The 15,370-nt window shown below is 42.2% G+C and overlaps 1 protein-coding gene across 1 annotated transcript in view; it reads right to left on the bottom strand.

Annotated features, from left to right (window-relative positions):
* Nucleotides 1-15,107, bottom strand: part of roraa (RAR-related orphan receptor A, paralog a) — a 169,636-nt gene extending 154,529 nt beyond the window's left edge. Inside the window, exon 1 of the mRNA XM_053426208.1 lies at nt 14,803-15,107. Coding sequence (XP_053282183.1) covers nt 14,803-14,956 — 154 coding nt within the window. The 5' untranslated portion in view covers nt 14,957-15,107. The remainder of the gene's footprint in view (nt 1-14,802) is intronic.
* Between the last annotated feature and the right edge of the window lie 263 nt (nt 15,108-15,370).

The raw sequence follows: 15,370 nt of genomic DNA, 5'->3' as shown, positions 1-15,370 counted from the left end.
TCACACCGCTGTAAAACACCACGGCCAGCTGCTTTTTTTTTGCCATTATGCAACTACTAACATCTGTTACTTCTTCATAGACATTATGTTCAGACTGATTAAGCCGTAACATTATATGCGTTTACTGACCAAATCAAATATCACAAGGATAAAAGGTTCTAACATGCAAATTGGACGACTTTTTTCAATCTCCCAAGTGAAATAACTTATTTGCCCCAACTAATTCATTTGACTTCAACCTCCATTTTCTACTTTGCCAGCACCGGTTAAAAATGTATGCAGACAAACGTTCTCATCTCTTTTGGGAACGTCTGGCGGAGGACATTTCTCTGGAAATATGCGTACATTCTTTATACGGCACAACAGCTCCTGCACACCTATTGTTTTGAGTTGACAAGGTGCTCCACGGAAGCACGTCGGATCTTATATCAAATTTGCCATTCTGACCTTCGCCCTAGTTCCAAATGGGGAGAAAAAGAAAAAAAAGAGGAGCGCACGTGAAACAGAGTGGGAGAGCGGGTGCTACAGTGAGCGAAGACAGGAGAAGTTATAGGGAGGAGATTTCCAAGGACGACTCCAACTTCTTAATGGAGTCTCCAGAAGCTGGAGACTGGTACGCCAGTGAGGAGGAAGGCAACAGGAACAACGGCTCCCCCTGGGGTGAAGAGACAGGGCAGCGGTCGAGGGTAAGAGAAAGATACGCAGCTGATAACTGCCGCTTTACTGATCCATGAGACGTCATCAATAGTGTAGATGTCTTCATGAAAAAATAATCCTACTCTTCACCTTTAAGAGGGTTAGGGTTAGGGTTTGTTTGTTTGACTTTTTTGTTTGTTATATATATTTTTTTGCTATAAAAGGATTAACAGCCAGTATAATGCAAACTGTCTACATACTGGCTGCTTATTTTGTTATTGCAGACCTCACAGTTCTGAGCTCTTTTAAGATTATGTTGTATGTGCTGCTCTTCTGCTGCTGGAGTTCTTCTTGTGCAGACAAACAGTAAAAATACCTTTTTCCTAAATTAGTAAGGAATGTCAGCGGAAGCAACTGCTTGTGTTTTTTTTTTTGTGAAATCATTTTGGGAAAGAACTGATACAGAATCAGACGATAAAGAAGCTGTGGGAAATGAATGTAATGCAGCCTCGAGTACGAGCCCATATTTCAATATCTATTGCTTTCTATTCTCCCTTTACAGAAAACTGTGGCCATACAGTTTTTATCAGAGGAGCTTAAAAAAAAGAGTAACAAGACAAATTGATTTAGTCTTTTTATAATGTCCAGCCTGACAAAGAGCTGAAAATGTCGCTATTGCAACACTTTCCCCATATGCCTCCAGACATCATCAAAAGCCTATTTTTACTTTTTATTGGTAAATCATCAACTTTTATTTGAAAGTAAAACAAATGACAGACGTTTCAGCCCCTTGGCGTACCATCATGTGGGCAGGACAGCAAAGCCAGGCAGCCTGATGAATGCCAAGCCAAGGCAAGCTGGAGAGAAGTAAAAGACACTCCTCCTCAAACGGGCCCGTCAGCTTTCAAAGAAGCAGCCATTAGTGAGTGCTCATCAAGCGGGAGCAGGGGCCCGTCCATTCCCCCGGTGAAGCAGAGCAAACGACGGGCCACAATGCCTTCACGGGAAGAGGGGGGGGGGGGGGGGAGGACTACAGAGATGAGCCCTGGACCCAGTGGTGTTTCCGAGCGGAGTCAAGCCGCACGTCCCAGGCACAGTCAATTCCCAGCCCAACTGTCACTGCTGGCACTCAATTCAGCCCCTTCAAGCACATAATCTGTGCTCGTATGGCTGTTAAACACCACATACTCCAGTCCTTCACTCATCCCATGCCATGGTATTGTTGTGTCTGCTGTCTTTCTTTCTATTATTGAGCCATTAAAGGGAGGGGAGCCATTTCTCAGCATATGCCATCTTGATCAGCGACAAGGCGACTTGACGACAATAGATTCCTCGCACATTCAGAAACGGATCATTTTCTGCACCAGAAGCATTTCAAAAAAATATCCCTCGCTGTCCATCCATTGTCTGCTTAGGAACCTGTTATCACAACCAGTCAATTCCTCATTGGCTCATGCGGTGAGGAACTGTGCACTGTGCCTTCAATGAGGTGAGAGAGATCCTGAGATCCTCGCAAGGCGGCGGAGGGACAGTCGTTGCATTAATCTCAGTGAACACTGTGGGGTCTAAGGTGGCACTGTGCCACGTCGGAGATTCCCACTTACGGCCATCTCTCCCAATGACAGAACGATAACGTCACACGGGTCCAGGTGAGCGAAAAATGGCAGCCTGCTTGATGCTCAGCCGGCTGCTTTAATTGGCTAAAACAAAGTAATTTGAGAGCGGTATGGGGGGCACGAGGGGGTAAATGATGGGACAGAAGGTCATCCCTTCTCTTTTACTCTGCTGTGTGCCATCCACCAACAGGCCCAGCATGTGCTGCAGTTAATATTGAGATCTATTATACACTAGCCTTTCACCATCTGCTTCACACACTGGGAACCTGTGCTGCACGCCTTGTTATTGAATAAAAAACAGACAATTTGTTTTGCTCCTCTGTATGTCTGTTTGAAGATGTAGCAGCGTATACTTTGATACGTGGGGATCATAAGCCACTCAGATGTTACTGAGCTTGGTAAATAATGGTAACAAACAATGTTGCAGCAACAGAAGTGTTTTCATATGGCACAGTCGGAGGAGGGAATAATTAAGCCTGATGCCAATATGATTAATACTCCATTTATTCTGCACTTCAAATCACATGAGCTTCATCTTCCAATAACTTTTTCTGTCAACTAAATACTTGTTTAGTCTGTATACATTTTCGAAAATATTGAGAACTTAACCAGAGGCTTCATCGAGTTGCATTCCTGTCTGACCAAAATGTCCACAGTACACAATTTTCAATTATTGAAACCAGATGAAAGCAGACAAATTCCTTTTATTTGAAGAACTGGAGCCAGAGAGACAGTTTGGAATTTCTGTTTGGTGATGGACATTTCAAGCAAAAACATTACCTCTGTACCTATTTGACCATAAGTCAAAGACACACACACATGCACACACTGACACACAAAGCTCTCAAATGACCGTGCATGCATAGTTGTGGTGGACTTGTGACATGCTAGCTTGCACAGCTTTGCTCTTTGTTTATTTTTAATTCCGCACACAGAAAGTTTGGACGGCTGTTTGTCGTCTTTGGCTTTGCATGTTTCTCCCGTTTGTATTGTAGCATCTAAATTCCAATAGCTGTGTCACTACACAGGTTTCCTTCTAGCACGTGATAGAAACATGTTTTTCTTATTATTTTTGTTGTTTAATGGCAGTTGAATGTATTTCACCACTTTCTGACAAAACTAACAAATTAGTTACTAACAGGCGCTGGTAAAAGCAAGAGAACATTTGTTTTGTTTTTATAAGACAAAACAAAAGACCAATGAATTGTTCTATAAAAATTACATTTTTGAAAATCATCACCTATCCCTAGAAGGAAAAATACTTTTTACTGCTTATCACATTTTTGGAATATATTTTCTATCAAGTGATTAACTTCTTATATCAATGGGAATAAATACATCTCTGGAACATCGGTGTGGAGATTTACTGGGTGGTTTGTTTGTCAGTGTGGATGCACAAAAACTACATAATGGATTACCACAAAACCTGGTGGAATCTTGAAGGGGAAAAAGAAGCAACATTAAGGGCACTGTTTTATGAGTATGCGCAATCTGGTGCAGATTCAAATAAATATCAGGATCTGATTTAAAAGTGTTTTCATAAGGGGATGTTGGGCTTTGGAGGAGGAACGCACTCTACCAACTGCCATCCTAGTTTACGTGTTATTTATAAAATACTAAGTAGCTGCTTCCAAAACAAAAACAGCTGCAATCTGTCATACCTCAATGCACTCCTTTCAACAGTGTGTCTTCAAGCACACTTTTTGAAATACAATTTTATTATGGTGTATAAGTGACAGAAACATCAGGTCATAAAAAAAGGTGCTGCACTGCTGACAGTTTTCCAATAGACTGAAAGGCCATGTGCGCAGACGGCATTTCATTAACACTTGTGTATCTGTGTGCAATCGGGCATGCGTGTGTCTCTGAGTGTGCTTTCAACCATGTGTGCATCGAGTGCATTTGGATACATGATGCACCTGTGTTAAACAAATGACCCCCATGCCTGTGTGGACTTCTCCCAGGTGTGGCTGATGCATGGATCATGTGGCGCAGAGTGCTCGGGGGCCACATTGGCTCAATCGTCCTGGGATCATCTCTGAATGTGGCCCGGAATTTGCACAGAGCGAACGAACGGTTCACCTCCTCAGCGCAGCGTCTGAGGTACAGGGGGAGGAGTGTGCCAGACCAACCCCCTGCAGGCAGAATCAGGTGTTATCTGTCTGACTGGGGACACCATCATCAATCTCCCCTGTCCACTCTCTTTTGCCCAGAATCAAATCAGCACATGATAATACATCTGCGCTGATGACATGCAGACAAGACAGGCAATTCAGTATGCCAACATTTTGCCATGTTAGCCCAGTGTGTGAACAGAGAAGTGATAAAGTATTTGTCACTATATGCGACTGGTTGAGCCTTTCGACGCTCAAACCCTGTGATAAATTGCTGCGGTGCTTTCTCTGAATTCCTAAACTTTTGCTTGCTCAACAGCGCTCCACCACAAGAGTGAGGGAAGAAACAATCCAGGTGCAAAGTTGTCAGTAAGGTTGAGTAGCACAATCATACGAAGTTGGTAACTACCGGACTGAATCACAACGCAGATTTCTCTGCCACATTTTGGTGCCTCCGCTGTTTTCTGAAATAGTTGCCGTCTTTACAGGCAACATAAACATCACAGCATGTGTCTGGTTAACATTACGTTTAACTCTGGTGGCAACACACTCGCTCCATGGCTGTGACAGCTCGTAACGGAAGCCTTCAGTTAACTACGCCAGTTTCAAGTCGACACAAAATGCCTAAAGCTAAACTGTCGAAAGTGTGGCTGTACTTCACGCAAAATATTTTTCAAAACCAGAACGTGCAGCAAATGTTTGAAAACAATTGCATGTAAAGGGAGAAACAAGACAAACTTAATGCAGCAACACGTTTGGCTGCTTGTGTGAATCCATGATAAGCACATCAGCTGCCAGTGTGGGCTTCCATGGCCCCTGCAGTGAGGGGACAACTGATGAGGAGTTTGGAGCTTTTGCTGCACTAAAACAGTTTACCTGTTGTTTAGTGTAGGTTTTATATATTATGATATTATTTTTTATGTAAATGAGTTCAAGATGTTTGCACTTCATGATCTTCATTCAAGTTTCTTCAACTTTCATAGTTGTATATGTACGTTTAATAAACTTTAAATTGTTAACAGTTTGTGTTAAATTTTAACTTCCAATTTGCCAGTAGTGGGCCACGCAATCATTCAGCTCGTACTCAAGCTCTTATACACTTACTTCATATCCTTCAAACAACTTTACCTGTGCTTCTCCTAAATATAAAATGTTATGCCCTATCTTTTTTCCCCATTGACATGCCCCTCCGCTTTCCATATCAGCAGAAAATATTTGCTGTAACTGCTGCACTGATAATACACAAATGCAAGCTCGAAGGCCAGAGCCTGAAAATGCATCAGCACTGAACACATCTCTTTATTTTCTCATTTTCGAGCTGGGTGTTTTGACAAAAGACGATCCGATTCCAGGTTTCACTTCACACTGTCCAGAAAACAAAATGGGGATCTAAAACATGACTTCATTTTTCCGCACTTGAGCTTCTTCTATAATTAATCTGTAATGATACAAATAAAAAGTCTTTTATCTCGCCATGTTTGGACAATTTTTTTTTTTCTGACATCAATCACGAGTCTGTTTCACTTCCCTGGCTCATTCAAAATTCAGCAGTTATGCTTTTAACTGAACCAGACGGACAAAATAACATTACTCAAAGTGCTGCTCCTCTCACCGGTTACCTGTTAGATTAAGAACTGATCTGACGATTTCAACGATTACCTTTTTTTACAAAGCGCGGTGAGGTCTGGCCCCGAGCTACACTGCAGACCTTAAAGCCCCCTGTGAGCTCGCCTGCAGCCTCAGATTCTGCTTCTGTCTGGTGCAAATGTTTCTGTGTCTGAGACTAAAGATGACCAGGCTATTACCATGTAAGGCTCTGAACTAAGGAAGGACTTGCGCAAAGATCTTCAGCTGGCAAAATAAGAATCAAATTACTGGACATTAACTTTGATCATGCAGGATTAGGAAGATGTTTTTGTCTGAATGTTGCTCTGCAGTACACAATTAAAGTCAAAATAACAAGTGCGCTTTCTTGTAATTAATCTGCACAAGGCTTATTATGCCTCGGGCCAGTAGGCGGCGGAGAGTTTGAAAAGCGGCACAGCACAGGGAGAGAATCCAAAGACCCAGAGACTCAGCGGAGAGCAGGAGGGGAAAAGGGAGGTGGAAACCTCTGTTGACACCTGGTCTGTATGATAATGCGATTGGTGTATGATGGCTCGGAGTTTGAAAGGCACTTTGTCCAATTAGAAGTGTGCAGCAAATTTCCACCTGCCCCTGACAGAGATGAAGTGGCTCTTTCAGAAGACACTGTGGCACTGAGCCAGCGAAGAGAGCCCAAACACCGCAAGTGGAGCAAGCAGAAATTAATGAGCATCACAAGCCACACTTGTTTAACACAAGATGACATCGAATGAATATTCCCTCAGTTAAACCGTTTCATGCTATATTTCAATTCCACACAAACTAAGTTACAACCTCAACAAAAGGCTGAACAAAAGTATTTAGCATTCAGCAAAAAGGAAAACTGTTGAAAGTGGAGGAAAAATAACTCTGGATTGGCACATTAACATAACTTGAAAGCAACAGATCATCGTGCAATGAGAAAAGCTTCAACTTCTTGAAAAGTTCATAGTTCAGCGTATAAGGAACGTCTGCTCAATATGCCAGGACCAACATCAACCAAAGGCCTTCATCTGCCTATTTCTGTACGTCTATTTCTGTCTGTCACATAAAAATAGGCTTTTAACAACCGAACATGACGTTAATTATTGCCTCTTAAGCACTGCATTAGTAAAATAAAGCCCCAAATATTGATTGATCAGACAGATGATATTTGTCAGCGAACGAGAGAAGGATTCGTGTATCACACGTGGAGAAGAGTGTCGTTCAATCACTGTCAGAAGGCAGCACGGCAGCGCGCTGATTGAGGCCCATCGTGCCGCACTCTTAACACGCCTCCTAAAGCAATCAATCCTCAGACACACGCCAGAACCAAAAATTCATTAGTGACTTTTTCATATTCAAACGTCGTCATTTCAAAAGTAACAAAAGAGCAGGATTTGTCTTTGTCGGGCCCGTTATGATTCGGTGACACACTGTGTGAGGCGCAAACAATTGTGATCATCTTCTATTATTTAACGTGTAAGGAGTCATTATCATTATTGTCGTCTGCTTCATGAAAAAACTCTACAACCACATTATTACACAAAGACTACAGAGTAACAATTCACCACAAACAGACTAAATGTTACAGTGTAAAACAAATACAACTGATAAAATTTGATTTGTTTCATATAAAAACATTGACTCTGTAAAAATATGTGTTTGGACTACACATTAACTAGTATGAGATAATAGTTTCCCACAGAGTGATTCAACATGATTAATACTTGTGGGTGTTGTTTAACTACTCCAGACCAATGGCCCCTCTATAACTGGTAAAGGAAGAAAAAAAAAAGAGGGAGATGAGATGCGATGTTAATAATTAGTTGCTTCTACTCTGGAAAAAAAAATTCTGTCCAACCTCACAAGATTTTAATCAAAGGCTGAAAATAGTAGCTGATTGTAATCGGCACTCAGAAGTCACCAGGGGTGTTTGAAGAGCCCGTCAAGCCTGAGAGTGGAGCTAATTCGATTAAGTGGCGGCAGTACCTGGAGGGGACGGATCCGTATCTCTCCCTTTTTTATTTATGAGATTAAGTTGCACTTGTTATTCCAATATAAATAATCAAGCCAACAGAAATGACACTGATTTCCTAGTTTTTTTTTTAGCTCCAAAAGTTTGTTTTGTTTGTTCCAGGTGACAAATAAACTTTGTTAGTAACAGTCTCATGCAGGGCTGATGTACTAGAAATGACGGCAGAGTACCTGATATGCGTGTTACGCTATTCCTCGATATTGTTACTGTATGTCATGTGACAGAGCCCAAGCAAATCGGAGGCGATACGCTTGAACATGCTTTGCTCCTGCATCTTTGCATTTTATTTGAATTTATTGAATTTGGAGGATGAAGACACTGTTTTACATTGAGCAGATGAAAAAACACACATTCTCCAGACTTTATCTGAAATAAAACCAATAGATTCCACCTCCTCTAGTCTTTGTATAACTAATACACAGTGTGAATACTCAAACGATGACACTGTTAAATTACATTTTTATTGCTCTAACCAAAGAGGAAGCACACACTCTTCAGTCTCTCTTCTGTTGCTCGTGGATGGACGATGATATATGTAACAGATACTTCCTCTCTCATCTTAGTCTGATGTTGTATCGTTGCTCTCAACAGAGTCTTTACAACAGAGCTGCCACGAGGGCCATTAAGCCTATGGAAAGCACGATAAATAACGGTTAAGAGGCTCTTGAGGTGTGCCGTTTGAATAACACGCTTTAGATTTTACAACGTAACCTCTTCCTGTTTCAAAGAGTTCACATGCACATAACGTCTGAGGGGGGGGGGGGAGCTCCGTGGCACGGAGATCTTTCTGATTTGTCTCTCAAGTGTTTAACACATCAGTTCTCTGCGGTCTGTGTTAAACAGTGAGGAATCAGTGGTTTAACAATATATATTTCTCTGAGTGCTTTAGGTTTACATGACTTGACAGAGATGCTGTGAAGCAGCACGAGCGTACGGTATGTGTCCAGTCTGATTTCGTTGAAAGGTTAAAGAGGTGATGGTTTGAAAGATACAGCTGGTCAGAGCTACTGACTGAGCGCTGGGATTTTTCATGTGAGGGGCTTGTACCTGCTCGGGAGCCTTTGCACCCTCCAACACTTGGGGAGATGTGAAAAGCTTGGCCCTATATGAGGCATAAGAATTCCTCAGAGTGATCCTTTAGGCCCCTCTCACCACTTCTGTCCCTCTAGGCCTCTTCTGAGAGGCCCTTTTCATATCAAAGAGAAACAGAGCCGCACAACGCCAGTACTTAGGTCGCAGTGTACCACATTAAATTTAGACTCCTTTAACGCCCTCCAATAATGCATCTGGAGTATTTCCGGTCATTACTATTCAGACTTTTCTATCTAAGATACAAACTTCTGTAAATAGGCCATAGATCTGAGCTATCATTCACCACTGGAGATTTCACATCAAATCTGGTGTCTGTCACCAGCTGAAACTTCCTCGCCAGCCCCAGTTAAGCCACTGGTGACTCAAACTCCAAAATAAACTGTCCCACAAGGCACAAAGTTTTATATTTGGTCTAAGTTAGCTTTGACTTCAAAACTTTTCTTTGATTAATATAACCTATTAGGCTTTGTACTGCGTTGCCTGTAATAAAGAGACAATAAATATTTTTTAAATATATATTACCATACACAGGAACATATGCAGAATGTGTCCCTGTAGTAGCGTTTTAGTTCAAATATTTTTTTTGCAAATCCTTACATTTTTTGAGTGAATCCTGAGCGGTTTTAACGTTTTTTTAACGTGCCAGCGCAAGTTCACAACTTGTACAACCATTGCACTTGAAAAAAATTCCTGCACTGATTGAAAGCACATGGACTCAAATCACTTGAACCTCAGTAAATCAAGTTTTCTGCATCATATTAAAGGCGCCTCAGAATACAAATCAGAAAAACACAATTGCGCAAAGTAGCTATAAATGTCTATAGATTTCCGAGTGGTTAGCCTTAAAACTACTGGTCCAGATGTTTAGATTTATAGAGGGAGTCATGGGTGAGGTGCGAGCTCATGCAATGGCCTGCCTGCAAACAGCTATAGCAGCGTCCTGTCAGTGTGTAAACTTTCACTGGCAGGGAGGGACCAACAGTTCGTCTACAAAGCAGCTTCCTACAATAAAATCCACAGGAGCCCTTTCATGCCACTTCCCTTCCACCAGATACAGCATTCAACCTCACATCATCAGACCTATTACATGATTTACAAACCCTTCACATGACAGGTATTGAAAATATTATGCTCCAGGGATGAAAAAACAAAGAAATCTTAAAATCCAGAGAGCCGGCAATAGTAGCATTGCTACATTAAACTCAACCGAAGTGGTTAGAGCCGTCTGACCAAAAAATAACAGTCAACTTCCAGCCCTGTACTCAGGCTAGTGGAGCTCAAACATTCAAATGTCTGATATTTAAACACGAGCACTACCAAAAACATTTAGTTTACAAGGTCTCGTAAAATGTATTGTATGGGTTTTATTTCTTTTGCTAAGTTTGACATGTTTACCATCAATGCAGGCTATCGAGCTGGAATTTAAAACAAAAATAAATGGTTTACAAGTGAAACTGAGATATCGCAATTAAGACATGAAAACAAAAAAAGAAAACAAACTTTCTATTAAAAGATTTAAAGATCGCAATTGGACAGAATATTTAGATGCATACACACGAAGCTGCACCAGTTTTTAAAAAAGATTGAAGAAAAAGAATTGGATTGTGACATAAAAATATTCAGATACTACAATAGATATATAATTCAACAGAGGTGAGCATGATTAAAGAAAATAATACATATTTTCATTTTAATCATTTCAATCATTTTATAGATTTTGTTTATTGAAGTAGCTGCAAACACGACATGACAAAGCCTCAATCAGTGCTCGTTTAACTACTAATCCTGCTGTTATGTTGACATTCACTTGTACATCCTCCTTAGATAATAACACTGCCGCTTAAATGTAATTTGACCTTTGAGGCTCATAACAGAACTTTTTTTAACAGATAGTGCTGCCAAAGTCTAAACGGAGAAAGGATTGTAATCGTCAACGCAAGAGCTCAGTGTACATGAGAAAAACTACTGTTTATGTTTAATCATTTACACTGACTGGTGTTTGGTGCTGTTAGGCAGAAGAGAACTTACTGATCCAATACTGTATTTTGACTTCAAATAGGCTCATTGTTAACATTTAACAACGTTAACTGTCTGACAGGAACCAATAGAAGGGCTCAAGAAAGTATCACTGCAGCCACATTAAAGAATTTATAATGTAGGCAGACACAAACTCCATATTGTTATAGGCAGTCGCCCATAAAAAAAGAGAACCCAAATGGAGTTCCTCTCCCGGCTCTGCACGAGCTGAAGGCTCAACTATAAGCCTGCACCTGTATCTTCATGCTCTCCAGCGGGCAGGGAAACCTGATTCACTGAATTCAAGAATGCCACAGCCTAAATAAGGTTGCTGTCCACTCGAGTGGCATGAACGACCGATGCCAACCCTTTAGCTCTCTGAGATTTTGTGTAATTTTTTTTTTCTTTTTGCCTCTGTGTCTCTGCACCGTCTTGTGTCAACAACAACTAAATAAATGCTGTCACTCCAGCCAAAAGATCAAACTTCACTTGAATAAAGCAGCTGGATGAAGAGGTGGTAACGTGTTCATTAAGAGAAGACTGAATATTTGTTTTCTGTGCCTTTCTAGCTCAGATTAACTGTGGGATGCTATATAAGAAATCATCACTTAAAACTGCTTTATCTTTTTGTCCTTAAGAAAATTATAACTAAAATGCATGACAGGACAATGTACGGTGGCACTATATGTTATGACATAATAGAATGAAAGCTGGTATTTAGTGCGAAAAGGTCCAAAGAGATAGACTGTAGATATGACACTGAGGGAGACTAATAAGCAGGACACACTGCAGTACTGTGGAACACAACATCAAACTAAACCTCGTGACGACTTCTACAATTTCAATAAAGTTATTTTATGCTTTAGCCCTAAATTCCACCTGTTTAAATGGAAAAACCAAGCACTGTATAACAGGCTGATGTGCTATACTAACACAGTACTATACGCAAATGCACACACGGCACTGATACTCAAACAAAGTCATGTTAACAGAGGATCCAGGAAACCGGAGCTCCTACCAGAGCTGTGGCTCCGGAGCTTCCCTGTGCGGCTGTGAGGTTTCCAGCCCCTGCAGAGAGCACCACCTTACATAACCAAGCCATTAATATTGATTGTTTCCAAATTTGCAAACTGAGGGATCTTGCTATATGAAAATAACACCCTTTCTTCTTTCAAGTAATGATATCTACAGCCCTCCCAGGCCTGTTCTCTGACCTGCTCATGTCTTACAGCAGAGCTTCTGCTGAAGTAAGCCGTTTCTACTTAAAAAAAGAAAAAAGAAAAAAAAAAGGTATTAGCACTCAGGGTTAAAAACAGTAAACGCTCTGCATGCAGGATAAGAAATGTGCATCCACAGAAAGTCTAATACAGCTGGTGTAAAGGGGGGAACTGCGCTTGAGCAAGTGTCTGTCGCCTCGCAGACGCTGTGTTGTCTGAGTGTTGAACTGTAATCCTAAACAATGTCTTAGAAAGTCTGTTTCACTGCTGTGACCCCTTTTTATGGTTTGATTTTTTTTAGGAATCCTGCGCTGAACTGTGGCACAGCAAAAAACCCAAGTGCTCTTTTCTCCTCAATGGAACACTTGTAGTTTTACATGAACGCTTTATTAAATTGAGCCACGGAGCCATTATTTCTTAGCCTGACTTCCTCCTCTCTTCCATCACATTCTAAATATCCCTGTATATTTTATCTCTTGGATGACATGCCATATAAAATTATCACCTCAGTTCATATTAAAACAAATAAAGGTGAGTTGAAGCGACATTATATTGACTTGTAAACACACTTGTTTAAGAGTCTTTACAGTAGGCGGCAGAGCACACTAACTTGATGTTACAATATGAAACTGCACGAGAAAGGTGACAAACGAATTAGAGTTGTTATTCAAAAATGTGTCTTTGAAAATTGAGCAGACGTCAGACACTGGGTCATTGGAAATGTTACCCAGTAGGATTTGAACTGCACAGCCAGTCAAGTCAGAGCAATTTTACACACATGTTTACCACCTCTAAGTTTTCAAAAAGTTCCCCAAACGTTTCCTCCAGGCTTCTTCTCCGTAAACTCTTCAACAACCGTGCCTATTCTTTGAGAAAAGGTCAGAGTAAAGTTTCAGAGCAAGGAAACTTTGAGGCAGCAGATGTTGTCCCACCGAACATGTTTTTTTTCACCCATTCAGAATTACATAACAGACCAAAGGCGCTCTTTTTTCCCCCTGTCTTTCTTTTTCCCAGACGCACTTTAATCATGTGCATAAAAGGGTGGGGTGAATATGGGTCAGCAGGTTAGGAGTGTCTCAAAGTCAGACTTGGGAAAAAAGAAATCAATCCACGGTGCCTCCCAACTACCTGTCTTTGCCCCGCGATTACATAAGTGCTGTGTGGCCGTGCCAGCCCATAGAGTCACTCTGTTTCCCCTCTGCTGCTGTGTTAATACTCGCTACAGCTGCAGCCGCTTCGTGTTATTTATTGAATTGAACGGACCTGTGGTGATCAGGAGGACTTGGAAGTGGCCGAACTCCTTGTGTGAAAGTGGGGGGGAAAGATACGCGATGGTGATTTCTGCTCTCGGTTGCTCGCCTGTTTATGGCTAAACCTGTTACATAACCAGCTTACATTCCAGATTCATCATATCACACTCTAAATATACCCTTGCGCACAGGAAGAGTGCGCACACACAAGAAAACCCCTCCAGTGCAATGAATGAATTGTCACGTCTGCAGCCGTTTTTCGCCGTAGCGCGTTACGGCTTCTCTGCTCGTCGGGAATAAGCAGAGAGAAAGAAAAGATAAATCAGTATTTCTCTGAACTTGGATGAGCCCGGTTAGTAAAGACAGCCGAGAGGGGGTGTGGTTAAATACTGTCTGTACTGTACAACAGGGACGGGACGTGGTGGATAAATCATGTAAAATGCTCCTCAGCAGCATTACGCACACACTTTATTTGATGGGGCTACGTTATATAACAGTTTATTTATTTTTGATTGTTATTGTTATGTGGTCATGTGGAGGCTTAGTCGCACCGGCCCTGCAGCGCCTTCGTGCTCGCAACAGTGTTTTGAGAGCTGGCGCTAAACACATTACAGCTGCTGGGGCGTCTTTTTTCCCTTTTGGCACACGGGAACAGGCTTGATGTGTTAGCGGGAGATGCACAAAAAACAATCCGGCCAGCCAGACGGCGCTGTGTGTGCGTGCTGTCTCAGGAATAGTGGAGGGAGGACATGTCAGAACAAGACAAGGGGGACTGATCGATACCCTGGCCCGCAGTTTCCCCAAAAAGTTCACTTTCGCCACTTTGACAATGAGGCGTCAGGGCGCACGGGTTGGCCTGCGTTCGGCACCGCGAGCAGCTCCTGTCGGTCACTTTTAACTTGCTGGCTAATTGATTTATGTTGCAGCGGGAGTAAATGTGACATCTGGGACCGTATCACCCCCCCTGCGATCTGAGCTGTCAGTGGAGCCGGAGCACCAGCAGCACACACCGAGGCACAGCACCACCGAACGGCCCAAAACACAGAAAAACAAGCCGCTGTGGCACCAAACCGAAAGCCGTGTCTGCTGTGGGTCGTTGGGTTTAGGCAGTGCGCTGTTATTCATGCGGGGGAGCGATTTAATTCATTTTGAAGTTTGATGTTTTTAATGAATAACCCCCTCGGTCGGCGTGTGTTCCAAAGCGAAACGCGGGCGGCTTACCTCTGTTGGTGCTGGAGCAGGTCTGTCTTCGAACCGGGGCTGGATGGTCCGCTTTCCGGAGCGTCTCCAGGTTTACCGGGGTTTCCCTGACCGGGGTAGCCGGCTCCGAGGCGCTGTTGCCCGGATCGCTCGCTGGATCTGGCGGGGACTCCATGTTGAATCTCGGATTTTACTGTTGAACTAAGCGCTAACGCTGGAAACTAATTCTACGTGATCTGTGAGCTCCGACCCTACGCCTTGCTATCTAATTTAGACTAGAAGTAAGAAATGAGAAATGCGAGTGTGTCTAGGGGTGGGTGTGTTGGTCTGATTGTCCACTAGCAGCGCTAGTGAGAGCTCCAGTCATGCACACTGGGAAGGGAGAGGTTGTCAATAGCCGAAGAATGGATGTAGGCCTGAAAGTAATCCATGCTGATCGACCCGCAGCAGCTTAACATGGAAATTATAATGTTTTATTACTGTCGAACGTCGATCAGCTGTTTTCTACATGTTGTATTCAAGTTGGACAAATTGTTTAAAATATCCCTTATGAGCTGCTTTAGAGTTTAGAAGTGAAAATACATCATAT

The sequence above is a fragment of the Pleuronectes platessa genome, chromosome 7, assembly GCF_947347685.1.
Source record: "Pleuronectes platessa chromosome 7, fPlePla1.1, whole genome shotgun sequence".
NCBI classification, from domain to species: Eukaryota; Metazoa; Chordata; class Actinopteri; order Pleuronectiformes; family Pleuronectidae; genus Pleuronectes; species Pleuronectes platessa.
This window is presented reverse-complemented; position numbering and strand designations above follow the sequence as displayed.